This window comes from Lethenteron reissneri, chromosome 53 (genome assembly GCF_015708825.2).
Source record: "Lethenteron reissneri isolate LAM-NWPU_2019-01 chromosome 53, ASM1570882v1, whole genome shotgun sequence".
NCBI classification, from domain to species: domain Eukaryota; kingdom Metazoa; phylum Chordata; class Hyperoartia; order Petromyzontiformes; family Petromyzontidae; genus Lethenteron; species Lethenteron reissneri.
This window is the reverse complement of record NC_083831.1, coordinates 5,412,328-5,426,627: the sequence shown is the minus strand read 5'-3', so window position 1 is coordinate 5,426,627 and position 14,300 is coordinate 5,412,328. Positions and strand designations below refer to the sequence as shown.

General features: G+C 56.3%; 1 protein-coding gene across 3 annotated transcripts in view; it reads right to left on the bottom strand.

Moving 5' to 3' along the window:
* Positions 1-597: 597 nt before the first annotated feature.
* LOC133356307 (coiled-coil domain-containing protein 85C-A-like) overlaps positions 598-14,300 on the bottom strand; it is a 77,362-nt gene continuing 63,659 nt past the window's right edge. Inside the window, exons 4-6 of one of the 3 annotated variants that reach the window (XM_061573759.1) lie at positions 11,479-11,614; positions 6,690-6,785; positions 598-3,213 (exon numbers count right to left, since the gene is read on the bottom strand). In XM_061573759.1, the coding sequence (XP_061429743.1) occupies positions 6,691-6,785; positions 11,479-11,614 (231 nt within the window). In that variant the 3' untranslated portion in view covers positions 598-3,213; position 6,690. The remainder of the gene's footprint in view (positions 3,214-6,689; positions 6,786-11,478; positions 11,615-14,300) is intronic. The other 2 variants (XM_061573758.1, XM_061573760.1) reach the window with 2 other exon arrangements.

Here is a 14,300-nt window from a genome sequence, read left to right as displayed (position 1 = left end):
CCGCCTCCACAACCACCGCCGCCTCCACCACCACCGCCGCCTCCACCACCACCATCGCCTCCACCACCAGCGCCGCCTCCACCACCACCGCCGCCTCCACCACCGCCTCAACCACCACCATCGCCTCCACCACCACCGCCGCCTCCACCGCCGCCTCCACCACCACCGTCGCCTCCACCACCACCGCCGCCTCCACCACCACCGCCGCCTCCACCACCACCGCCGCCTCCACCACCACCACCGCCATCGCCTCCACCACCACCACCGCCTCCACCACCACCTCCACCACCACCGCCGCCGCCTCCACCACCACCACCGCCATCGCCTCCACCACCACCATCGCCTCCACCACCACCATCGCCTCCACCACCACCATCGCCTCCACTATCATCGCCTTTACCGCCACCACCATCTTCGCCGCTGCTCGCGATGATTCGTAAGGGACGCACCCGAGGGGTGTAAGAAGAGAGGCTCGCACACAACGAGCGGTCGGGCGGCTCAGCACACACAGGGCGAATTGGGGGGGGGGGCACGCTGGTGGGGGGGGGGGGCACGCTGGTGGGGGGGGGCACGCTGGTGGGGGGCACGCTGGGGGGGGGGGGGGCACGCTTGTGCGTGCCAGTCGACTCGTCCGGTGAACCTGCGGCACCCGAGGCTCGTCCCGTGACTTCTTGCTGCCGGCAGCGAGACTGGCACAAGTGCCGTGGTGATGCCACCATCGCTATGTGGTGAATGGCGGTTGTTGTTGTTGTGTAATGTGTGCGCGCGTGTCAATATTTACATAACCGCGGGCGGGAACAGGTGAGGTTTTTGGTAGAGACGGGAGTTGTCGGCTCATGCATGGATCATCATCATCATGACCTCATCAATTAGCGTGGACAGGCAATTAGCACAACGCAGATAATTAAAACACGCGCGGGCAACAGATTGCTCAAGCCCCCGACTGCAAGCGCATCCCAACGGGCGCACACAAGAGCCGTGCCCGGGGCACACGGCGAGTCGGGGAGACCGCCCCGGGCCCCGTGCATGGGGGGGGGGGGCGCTTTAACGTCACGGTGCCAGATGTAATACTTCCGGCTTAGTGGGAAGGCGTCAGGGGGCCCACGCGGTGTGGGGTTTGCCCCGGGCCCCGCAGCCCCCCTTCTATGGACGGCCCTGCCCCCCCCACCCCCCCAGGGCTCTTCTCTTGTCGCTACGCCACACGCGGGCGGTGAGAGTCTCAGCGATGTCCCGCAGAGGGTGGCCACACGGCCACACGGCCACCTGTCTGGGTTCGGGTGGGACTTTTATTCGTGCCAAGATCTGGTACCCGAATCGTGCCGGACTGTTACTGAATTGCGGTTGACGGTACAGGTTGGATCATCGACCTCTCATGCTAACCGATAAATACGCCCGGGTTTGGACGACTGTGGAACACGTGGCAACCATACCACCCGGCCACTCACCCACCCACTCATTCATTAAAGCACCCATTCATTTTCCAAGTCACTCGGTAACTCACCCACCCGCTCACCTATTAATACTCACATTAATTTGCCAAGTCGCTCACTTACACACGAGGGTTGCCACCTGCCCGGGTCGGTATTGGCGTCCGTGCTCGGGTGACAGGAATCGATTTGTGCCGATAGCTGCTGCCGCAATCGTGTTGAGCTGCGCTCTATCGCAGTTGCCGGTGCCGGCGATGACACGATGCCGAGTGGCGACTGCGGAATTGCGCCGGGCGCTGTCTGTCCGTCTGTCCGGCTGCTGCGGCATCATCGGTGGCGGCTCCCGTGGCGCCAGCAGCCTCGCGTGCAGAGCCGCTCGCCTGGGCAGGCGGGCCAGTCTCCCTCCAAGTCGATTCCCGCTCACGGCAACCAACACCGGTGACCAGTATCTCCCCTAGGTCGACTCAGCCTCAACACGAGTACCCGGTGCAATGCGTAAACATCGTCGTTGGGAGACAAAGGCGGCCGGGCGTGATGCCCCCTCCCCCCCCCTCGTGTGCCGTGACGGCCTCCGTAGGCGCTACTCGCTAACCGCACTTGCCCCAACAGTGTGTTAAGGCTACACGGGGGATCTTTGTCTTTAGTCTTCCTCTAAAAGCACTGGACGCCACCTCCACCTCGTCGCTCCGCTCTCTCCGCTGGCCGGGACCCCGTGGCGGCACCGCCCGCGACGACGCGGGCCGAACGCCACGAGATTTTGCCGAACTCCCCAACGAGCCGCGGGGCCGTGGAAGAGGTGGCCACGAGGTGGCAGTCCAGCAGGCGGGTCGGAGCACCCGTCCGGACACCCCTCCAGGCAGCAAGGCTGTCCAGCTGTCCAGCTGTCCAGCATGACCTCCCCCTCGTTGGTTTTCTCTGGATACTCCGCTCTCTCTCTCCCGCGTGACGCGAACATGCGCGCCGTGTCTAACATTCGTCCAACGCGTCCCCACGTGTCACCCCTCGGGCGCTCGGGCCCAGTTCCGACCTCGCAGGCCGTCGTGAAGAAGCAGTTGGAGCGATCCGGGGCTCGCTCGCTCGCAGGTCGCTTCCTGATCACTCTTCTATCGCTGCTACGACTACGCGGTTCCTGCTCCCGTGGATCTGGCTGGCTGCCTCGTTTCACTGCGTCCACATCGCACGTTCATTCAACACCACCCTGCTGCAGGTCACAACAACACACCCACCCACTCGCCTATGCACTCACCCACCCACTCGCTCACCCACCCTCTCACTCCCCACACTGCAGGTCACCTCACTTCTGTCTGCGTGTCCTCTCGTACTGCTCCACTGTGTAGAGTTCCCTCCTCCACCCACCACCATCGTCTCTTCTCCGTCCCCCACTCATCTCTCACAACAACGACCTCCTCGCTCGGTTCAAGGAGCGCGTTCCCAACTCCTCGCGATTACTACAGTGGCAGTGCTCCTTGTTGCTGACCGCTCGGCGACTCTGTTCAAACGAAAATGTAGCAGGAGCCTCGTCCCCCACGAGACTCTAAACACGACGACGTCTTTGCCCTCCGCGCACCCCCCCCCTCAAGGTCCCCATCCCAAGCTCGACTCCCAGCCCTGGTGCCCCACCCCCCCATTGACGCGAGGTGACGCTTCCAGGCTGCTGCTGCTGCTGCTGGTGGGGGTGGGGTGGGGGGGTACCCCCACGGCTTCACACGGGGCCCGGGTAGTGCGGTGGGGGCGGCCGCGCCGGTGGTGGGGGGCCCGAGGTGTCCCCCAGTTTCCGCCAAACCACCTGGCGGAGGAGAGGAGACAGAGGAAGGGGGGCGGTCGTGGTGTGTGCGTGTGTGTGTGTGCACGTGAGTGCGTGTGTGCGTGTGTGTGTGAGTGCGTGTGTGTGCGTGAGTGTGTGCGTGTGTGTGCGTGAGTGCGTGTGTGTGCGTGAGTGTGTGCGTGAGTGTGTGCGTGAGTGTGTGCGTGTGTGTGCGTGAGTGTGTGCGTGTGTGTGCGTGAGTGCGTGTGTGTGCGTGAGTGCGTGAGTGTGCGTGAGTGTGCGTGTGTGTGCGTGAGTGTGCGTGTGTGGGGAGCGGTAGTGTAGCGGTTAGCGCACTGAACCTGCCGACCCGGATTCGATTCCCGCTCACGGTCAACACCAGTGACGATTATCTGAACCGGTTCTGGGCCTCCCATTGGTCGATTCAGTCTCAAATGACCAGGTGCGGTGTGTAAACATCGCCACTGGGAAGACAAAGGCGGCCGGGCGCGGTGCTGGCCACCGGCCCCCTCGTGTGCCGTGCCGGCCTTCATTGGTGCTCGCTAACAGCACTTTCCCCGACTGTCTGTTAGGGGCTACACGGGGGATCTTTGTCTTTGTAGTCCTGTGAGTGGGCGAGCGAGTGGGTAGCACCAAGATTCGCCCTTCGGATCGCACACGCACGCACACACGCACGCACACACGCACACACACACGCGCACACACGCACGCACCCCACACCCCCCGTCTCGTGGCCCACGGACAAGGGGGTTTGTCATTGACTGTGAACCCCCCCTACCCCCCCCATACCCCCCGTGGCGTTTAAGCCACTCAGCACCCACCCCCCCCACTAGCCGCCTCCGCCCTAAATGCCCTCTCACGTACCCCCCCCCCACCCCCCTCACCAGGGACGTCGATTAATCCGATCGTCAAACGGCACCGGCTCGAACCCACGACTCTCTGCGGGCTGTGGACGGCGCCTCCGCCGAGTGGTGGGTGGGCGAGAGGCCGCCCCGACCAAGGTCCCCTTGGAGCTCGGCACTTTAGAACCGCGTGGATCCAAAACTCACTTTCTACATTGGCATGTCGTGAATCCCCAACACGTTGAGCACGTAGATTCAAAACTCATTCCTCTACAACTGCTTCTTGTGTTCAGTTTGTCGTCCTTCCCCCTCGCGGCGTGGACACACACAGACACGGCGTGGACACACACAGACACGGCGTGGACACACGCAGACACGGCGTGGACACAGACACGACGTGGACACACACAGACACGCGTAGACACACGCAGACACGGCGTGGACACACACAGACACACGCAGACACGACGTGGACACACACAGACACGCGTAGACACACGCAGACACACGCAGACACGGCGTGGACACACACAGACACACGCAGACACGACGTGGACACACACAGACACGCGTAGACACACGCAGACACGGCGTGGACACAGACACGGCGTGGACACAGACACGGTGTGGAGACACAGACACGGCGTGGAGACACAGACACCATGTGGCACACACAGACACGGCGTGGCACACACAGACACGGCGTGGACACACGCAGACACGGCGTGGACACAGACATGACGTGGACACACACAGACACGCGTAGACACACGCAGACACGGCGTGGACACACACAGACACACGCAGACACGACGTGGACACACACAGACACGCGTAGACACACGCAGACACACGCAGACACGGCGTGGACACACACAGACACACGCAGACACGACGTGGACACACACAGACACGCGTAGACACACGCAGACACGGCGTGGACACAGACACGGCGTGGACACAGACACGGCGTGGACACAGACACGGTGTGGAGACACAGACACGGCGTGGAGACACAGACACCACGTGGCACACACAGACACGGCGTGGCACACACAGACACGGCGTGGACACACACAGACACGGCGTGGACACACACAGACACGGCGTGGACACACACAGACACACACAGACACGACGTGGACACACACAGACACGGCTTGGACACACACAGACACGGCGTGGACACACACAGACACGACGTGGACACACACAGACACGGCGTGGACACACACAGACACGACGTGGACACAGACACGGCGTGGAGACCAGTGGCGGCTCGTCAATAGAGGGCGCAGGGGCGCTGCCCCCATCAATATTCAAGAAATATACATATGCAAAATTTATATAAAAATACATAAATAAAATATTTTTTTCATACGATGTGCCGGCTGGTAGTAAGAAAAGCATCAGCATTTAATAAAAACTGGCTTTAATCGGTCAACTATTTTCTATGTTTTTCAATGTGTTTCATGCGGGGCGCCGGACAAATGGATGTCTATGTGAGACTTTAAATTTTCGGACAGCATGTGACCTGAAGCTGGTCTCTAATTGGTTTCTTAAAGATTCTCCTCGGGGCGCAAGTCGTTGCGTCCCTGGCCAATCAGAATTGGATACATGTTATTTTATCCAATCTGATTGGTTCTCGTCACCTGTCATTCAAATTTACGCTCTGGGCCACTACTGCGAGTGCGCAGGCGACACCACTTTGACACTTGCTAGGCTGATCAAATTTTTTGTGTAAACAATGGCAGCAGTTCATCCAAATTCTGTAATTTATTTACAAAAAAAACCCTTTCACAAGGCTTTCGCTGAAAGAAATAAAAAAGATAAAGGATCTCGGACCGGACCAACCCGATTTACAAATCCAGCAGCAGGCCAGTGACAGAGGACGAAGCTACACACGAAGCTTCACCCGCGCTTGTTATGAGAAACGGAGGTGGCTGGCTGGATGTGATGTTAGCAATTCTCTTTTTTGTTTTCCCTGTCTTTTATTTCAAAGTGTCGGCACTGAAGTTTTGTGGACAACGACGGGGGTAAGAGACCTCAAACATCTCTCTGACAAATGCAAACGTCATGAAAGTAGCCGCAGCCATATTGATAATAGCATGAAACTAACGTTTTTATGTTCAAGTAGGAAACATGCTTTTTGGTACTTTGGTCTGAAATGTATATAAAAGAGAAACATTTATGTTCAAGTAGGAAACATGCTTTTTGGTACTTCTTTTGGTCTGAAATGTAAATAAAGATCATCAAAATTTATATTCAAGTAGTCAAAATGGTTTTTGGTACTGCTTTATATTTATTTCCCCCCCTCAATAAAATAAAAAAATGCGCCCCCCCAAAAATAAATATCACCAGCCGCCACTGGTGGAGACACAGACACGGCGTGGACACACGCAGACACGACGTGGACACACACAGACACGGCGTGGACACACGCAGCGTTCTGACCCGTCCCTACTGGAGTATACATACAGATTCTCATGTCCCAGTATCCGACTGTCTCCCTATGGCACCTCGTTGCCTCTCCCCGCGTCTCCATGTGGGGAGGGGGGTCTGGGGGGTCAGGGTGGGGGGTGTCAAGGGGGTGTGGGGGGCGGGGTGGCAGGGGGGTGTGGGGGGGGTGGCAGGGGGTGTGGGGGGGCGACGTACGTTACACATCTCGCGCACGATGGCCTTCTCCTTCTCGCTCATGTCTCGCTCCCGCGCCTGCGCCCGCCTCTCCAGCTTCTCGTGCACCTCCAGCACCTGTGGGCGGCACGCGGTCACGTGGTCACGGGCGGCACGTGGTCACGGGGGGCACGTGGTCACGGGCGGCACGTGCTCACGGGGGGCAAGGGGGGCACGTGGTCACGGGGGGCACGTGGTCACGGGCGGCACGTGCTCACGGGGGGGCAAGGGGGGCACGTGGTCACGGGGGGCACGTGGTCACGGGCGGCACGTGCTCACGGGGGGCAAGGGGGGCACGTGGTCACGGGGGGCACGTGGTCACGTGGTCACGGGCGGTCACGTCATCATGGGTGCGGTGAGGAGCCGGCACGCCCTGCTGGTTTGTTTCAGACCCGAATCTAGACAAGTTTTGCGTTATCGGTTTAGTTTTTTTCGTGTTTTTTTGGGGCCCACACCCTGTCCTCCCCCTGCCCCCTGCGCCCCATTACCCCGAGTAATCGTAGTAATGGGGGTAATGGGGGCCACGGTGGCTGGAAGATGTTAACTATTCCGCCTGGTATACAGGAGGTCGTGGGTTCGATCCCAACCTTGACGCCTGCTGCTGTATATTTGGAGTTTGCATGTTCTCCCTGTCTTCGCGTGGGTTTTTTTCCGGGACCTCCAGTTTTTCCCTCCACATTTAGAATCGACATCACCATATGCTTAAGAGCATTTGGCTTCGACAGATTTCCACACGATGAGCCACTTCATTGGGCAATCATTTGTGATAGCCAGGTCGCTTCTGAAAAAGAGCTTTCCAGCCCAGTGCGCCTTACTTGGTCAAATAAAAATGTAGTTCAGTTTAATAGTTTCTAGTAATTGAGAGTGGAATGTAGGAAGAGTGAGTCCTGGCTCGTACGTATCAAACCAACTAAAATATAATCGCAAAGTTCCTGGGTGCCAGGCGCAGTGGTGATGGCTTTGGCGGTGGCCGACACGCCAACCATTGGCCGTGGAACACGACGCGCGCTCAGCTGGTGCGGCTCCGGCAGGCCGCCCCGGTTAATGATGCGGTGTCTTTGTGTTAGCCGTAAATGACGACGCGCCATCGGCATTTAAAGATACTGTGACGCTAAAGATCACGTGATGATAAAAATCCCATGACGCTAAAGTTCCTGTGACACTAAAGATCACGTGACACTAAAGATCTCGTGATGATCATTGATCCCGTGACACTAAAGATCTCGTGACGATCATTCCAAGCGAGTGAGACCCTTGTGTGCCCAAATTTGTCACATTAGAAAAACGTCACCGCAGACGACTCAAGCGGGATTCCACGGAGCAACCATCCAGCTGTGAAACACCGGCACCTTCACGACAGCCCTGAGCCATGAGAATTGCACGAATACCAAAATTAAATGTACTGGAAGTGCTATCGTGCTATTGTTATTATTATCACCACTCATATGGTACGTGGTCACGGGCGGCACGTGCTCACGGGGGGCAAGGGGGGCACGTGGTCACGGGGGGCACGTGGTCACGGGCGGCACGTGGTCACGGGGGGCAAGGGGGGCACGTGGTCACGGGGGGCACGTGGTCACGGGCGGCACGTGCTCACGGGGGGCAAGGGGGGCACGTGGTCACGGGGGGCACGTGGTCACGTGGTCACGGGCGGTCACGTCATCATGGGTGCGGTGAGGAGCCGGCACGCCCTGCTGGTTTGTTTCAGACCCGAATCTAGACAAGTTTTGCGTTATCGGTTTAGTTTTTTTCGTGTTTTTTTGGGGCCCACACCCTGTCCTCCCCCTGCCCCCTGCGCCCCATTACCCCGAGTAATCGTGGTAATGGGGGTAATGGGGGCCACGGTGGCCGGGAGATGTTAACTATTCCGCCTGGTATACAGGAGGTCGTGGGTTCGATCCCAACCTTGACGCCTGCTGCTGTATATTTGGAGTTTGCATGTTCTCCCTGTCTTAGCGTGGGTTTTTTTCCGGGACCTCCAGTTTTTCCCTCCACATTTAGAATCGACATCACCATATGCTTAAGAGCATTTGGCTTCGACAGATTTCCACACGATGAGCCACTTCATTGGGCAATCATTTGTGATAGCCAGGTCGCTTCTGAAAAAGAGCTTTCCAGCCCAGTGCGCCTTACTTGGTCAAATAAAAATGTAGTTCAGTTTAATAGTTTCTAGTAATTGAGAGTGGAATGTAGGAAGAGTGAGTCCTGGCTCGTACGTATCAAACCAACTAAAATATAATCGCAAAGTTCCTGGGTGCCAGGCGCAGTGGTGATGGCTTTGGCGGTGGCCGACACGCCAACCATTGGCCGTGGAACACGACGCGCGCTCAGCTGGTGCGGCTCCGGCAGGCCGCCCCGGTTAATGATGCGGTGTCTTTGTGTTAGCCGTAAATGACGACGCGCCATCGGCATTTAAAGATACCGTGACGCTAAAGATCACGTGATGATAAAAATCCCATGACGCTAAAGTTCCTGTGACACTAAAGATCACGTGACACTAAAGATCTCGTGATGATCATTGATCCCGTGACACTAAAGATCTCGTGACGATCATTCCAAGCGAGTGAGACCCTTGTGTGCCCAAATTTGTCACATTAGAAAAACGTCACCGCAGACGACTCAAGCGGGATTCCACGGAGCAACCATCCAGCTGTGAAACACCGGCACCTTCACGACAGCCCTGAGCCATGAGAATTGCACGAATACCAAAATTAAATGTACTGGAAGTGCTATCGTGCTATTGTTATTATTATCACCACTCATATGGTACGCGGCGTTGACACTAATGCAAGCAACCACGCAAAAACAAATTAACGTGTGAAAAGAGGCAATTACCGCATCATCGCATGCTTCGTCGGCGCTTTAAATATCTGTTTAGCGGAATTACTTACCGCCAGAGGTGTAAGAGGTTTGACTGCAGCGCTAATTTTATGTTTGTCTAGGGGAAGCGGGCGCCCATGTAGCGACGGTAAACGAGCGTGTCTGTGAGTCACGCCGTGCCCTCACAAGCAGCAGCTGCCTGCGGCAATCACAACGAGTTGTAACCACGGGACAGAGGAGGCGCGCCGTGTAGCGGCGGCGCTCTGACAGAGCGATGCAATCGGACAGCCCACTAAATGACCGGTCGAAGATTTGCCTCCCCCCCCCCCATACAAGAGGTGGGCCGGCGTGTCCTTGCCCGCATGCAAGGTATTGCGGATCATTAATCGAGGTCAATCGTATCGATTCTGCTCCATCGATCCTGCAGTCGCTCAGAGTTGATAGGGGCAGCCATCTTGAGAATGGCGATTGATTGGCAATCAATGTTTGGATGGAGTTCGTCGTGTTCCAGGCCAACCTTCCTTTGATTGGCCAATAACGGCAGGCATCGGTGATTCCATCGCGCTCTGCTTTTATTTTAAGTAAAAATCGCGTCATAATAAATAATACACAATGTAGGGGTAAAGCACGGTCCGCGATAACACGTGAGATGCCTACGCAGGCCGAACAAACACCGAGGTGCGTGGGTAGCGTCTAGAAGTATCCAGCAGCATCCCACTGCCTCGTGCGATGATGCGGCGCCGAGGCCGTCGTACGACCGCTGATTCCTACTCACGCTGCGACGTAGTTCCGTTCACTCGATCGCGTTATATCAAAGTCACATTCGCGTTGTAAAAATGTGTTCCCTAGTACATTCATCGCGTTGTATCCAATTCGCGTTGTGAAAACAACACGTGGCGTTAGAGGAGAACGGGCTGCACCCAACACAGCAGGCCCACAACACAGCAGGCCCACAACACAGCAGGCCCACGCCAAGCGTGATGCCACTCCACGTCAAACCGCAACACTCCACGTCTCACTGCAAAGTCACACCGCAACACACCACCCCACCTTATACCGGAACGGCACTATTATTTATTTATTTCCCAGGTAAACCCCACTGAGCTCTGTCGCTCTTTGTAGACCGGTGAGTGGGCCAGCCACAAATGAAGCTCAACGAAGTGGCTTGTCATCATGTGGACATTTACAGCAGCCAAAGACTTGAAACGCGTGTTTCTAAATGTGGAGGGAAAAACTGGAGGATCCGGAGAAAAATCCACACGACCACAGGGGTAGAGAGACATGGAAACTGCAAATATACAGCAGGCATCAGGGTCGGGATTGAACCTACGATACCACGGCACATCACGACAAATCGTAACGCGCCATGCCACGTGAAGCCACAACGCTTCGTGCCACGTCATAACGCAACACGCGACAAGCCACACCGCGCGACAACACAACACGCCACTCTGCGGCACTCCACAACACACCACACGTTGCCGCACCACGCGGCAAGCCACGCCACACGGTGCCATATCGCACCACCGTGCCACCGTGCCACCACATCACCATGCCGCACCGTGGCACCGTGCCACCAGCCACACCATTCCAGAGTGTCACACCATGCCATGGCATCCTCGTACCCTTGTGTCGGCCCCGTGCACCGCAAACCTTCGCATGCACCTGCTTGTGTACTTGTACACACAGCCGTAGTCACGCACGCACTCGCGTACACGCCGACACACATGTACACACACGCACACTCACGCAGTCACGCGTGTGTACACACTCTCGTACTCACGCACGCTCATGTACACGCTCACACACTCGTACATACACGCACACTCGTACGCACACGTGTACACACACGCACACACTCAATTGTTCGTTTTTGTTACTTTCTCTCTCTCTCGTGGCAAAACTCGTGTACAAGTATAGAAGGCAGGTAGGTCGTGGTGGGGCTATGTACCGTCCGCGGGTACCTTCATGGCATGCACCACCGCTTCCGGCTTCTGGCCCGGGTAAGAGGGCGGACTCGGCTGCCTGGCCGTGACGCTTCCTTCTCCACCGCCACCTCCGCCGTCGCACAGCGCCCACACGCCGCTCTGCAACGGCACGAGCAGCAGCAGCAGGCTGAGAGTGAGTAACACAGAGGCAGGAGACATCGAGAGTGCGGGCCTTGGGGCCTACGGTGGGGGCCGTGCCCGCACTGCCGAGCCGCCGCTGGAGGGGCCAATGGTTACAACTAAAACCACTTCATTTATTTTCCCAGCTCAGGCCCAGCGAGTTATCAGAAGTGACCTGGCTATCACAAATAATAGCTCCAGCAAGTGGCTCATCGTCACGTGGACATTTATAGCAGCAACCAAATACTCGACTGGAGGAATCCGGTGAGCTATGCAGCTCTTTTTTTCAAAGATGTCCAGTAGGAGCACGGGGTCAGAACATTCCAACAACAAACAGTACAAAAACAACGATACGAGTGCAAAGTATAGGAAAGTTAAATAAATCTTTAAAATATATATATAAATAATACCAAACTATTTTTTTATTTTACCAGGTAAGGCCCACTGAGCTATCAGAAATGATAGCTCAACGAAGTGGCTTATCACGTGGAAATTTATAGCAGCAAAAAATGCACATTCATTCTAAATATGGAGGGAAAAACCAGAAGACCAGGAGAAAAAGGCACGTGACCACGGGGAGAGAGAGAGAGAGACACGCAAACTCCAAATATACAGCAGCAGGCGTCCGAGTCGGGATCGAACGATCTCCTGTATGCCAGGCGAGGTAGTTAACATCTCCTAGCCACGGTGGCCAGGAGATGTTAATTACCTCTTCTGGTATACAGGAGGTCGTGGGTTTTATTCTGATCCTGAAGCCTGCTGTGTATTGGGAGTTTGCATATTCTCCCGGTGGTCATGTGGATTTTTCACCGGGTCCTTCGGTTTTTCCCTCCACATTTAGAATCAACGTGCATTTCGAGTATTTTGCTGCTATAGATTTCCACATGGTGATAATCCACGTCGTTGAGCGATCATTTGTGTGGCCAGGTCGATTCTGAAAAAGAGCTACACAGCTGGTACAATACAAAAAGGTAGTGAGATAGTAGTAATAACATCACTCCCCTTACACCCGCCGATACGATAAGTCGTCACGATTCGATGCAAGAATGCTTTATGTTGTCTTGTTCCTATTACCTGTCTCGCTGGAACCGTCTCAGGTGAAAGGATTTATAGCGCTGTGCACTCACCTCCCGTGGCAGGGCAGCGTTCCTGACGGATGTGGCGCGTGCGCTTTTGAGTGCCAGTGCCTCGCTGTCAACACAGCCCCCCCCCCCTGATGTGTTTCTATCTGCCCATGCATCCATCCATCGACACTTATTCGTCCACAGAACCGGCACTGCTTTTACATTAACCCCAATCCTCCCTTGCATAATACATACGCAGACGAAATACCTCCTTCCCAGATTTGTCTCCCAACATTTCTAACATTTAAGTATTCGTTTTACACATCCCATCGGCCCCACGGCCTTCTGGGACTGACTGAGCTATCGTTTGTGGCCAGGTCCCTCCTGAAAGAAGAGCTGCAGCTCAGTGGGCCTCACCTGGTAAGTACACATCGTGTCGTAGTTTCAGTTAATGCCACTCAAACTTGGATGTTCTGTTCAGCTATGGAAACCGGAGGACCCTGAAGGAAACCCCATGCACCTCAACAGTGGGGAGAACAAACAGACTCCACACACCCCCCGATTAGCAGGGCTGGCCAAGTACGCCGCGAAAGGAGTGCAATGTACACACACACACGCACACGCGCGTGTGTGTGTGTACAAGTGGATGTGTGGTGGATTCCTGTAGCCTGGCTCACTGCACACGATGGACCCCTCCCCCCCCCTTCCCCCATCACACCTCCCACCCTCCCTGGGCCGGAGGATGAAAGCAGGATTCTGGGGCATGCGTGAAGTCCGCCTTGCAGGCGGACCGTGGGTGGCTCACACCGAGCGCCGATTAGACGCGGAGCTGGCTGCAGCGGCGTAGCAGCTGAGTGCGTTGGCGGTGCATCTGCACCGTGGGCGGGGGGGGGGGTCACAGACGAGAGTGGCACCGGGTGCCTGGCTACACCCACTGCTCCTCACTCGTCGAGGGTCGGCGGAGTGAGCGACCCGCGTGGCTCCCCACGGGTCGGGCGAGTGAACGCGTTCATCCAGGAAGCGAAACAAACACACAGACGGCGCATCCAATGCCGACACTCCCCGTGTGTACGTGCTCTCTCCGCTGCTGCCCTGCCCATGTGTACGTGCTTTCTCCACTGCTACCCTGCCCGTGTTCACTTGCTCTCTCCGCTGCTACCCTGCCCGTGTTCACTTGCTCTCTCCGCTGCTACCCTGGCCACATGCACGTGCTTCCTCTGCTGCTAATTTCTATCCTAACTGAAATGTCTTGCATTAATTAATTATCTGTCTCTTTTTTTATCAGGGCCACCGTTAACTCCCACCTCATTGCGGCAGATAATTGAGATGACTGTACTGGCTTCGGTACAATTTAATTTCTATGTCCTGCCATGAGAATGTGGAATTTCCACCACTGGCTGCTCAGCATCCCAGTGGAGATGCGCAGGGAGATGCGTGGTTGTGATCTCGGCTTGCTGTGACACGGCCACTCCTGAGACACGTTGTACGATGCACAATCATGTCGTCACGCAGCGATTCGCTTTCTTGTAGCATTTGTATCAGCTCTTTTTTCCCCTTATGAAATAATTGGTGCGCTACGGTGGCTAGGAGATGTTAACTCC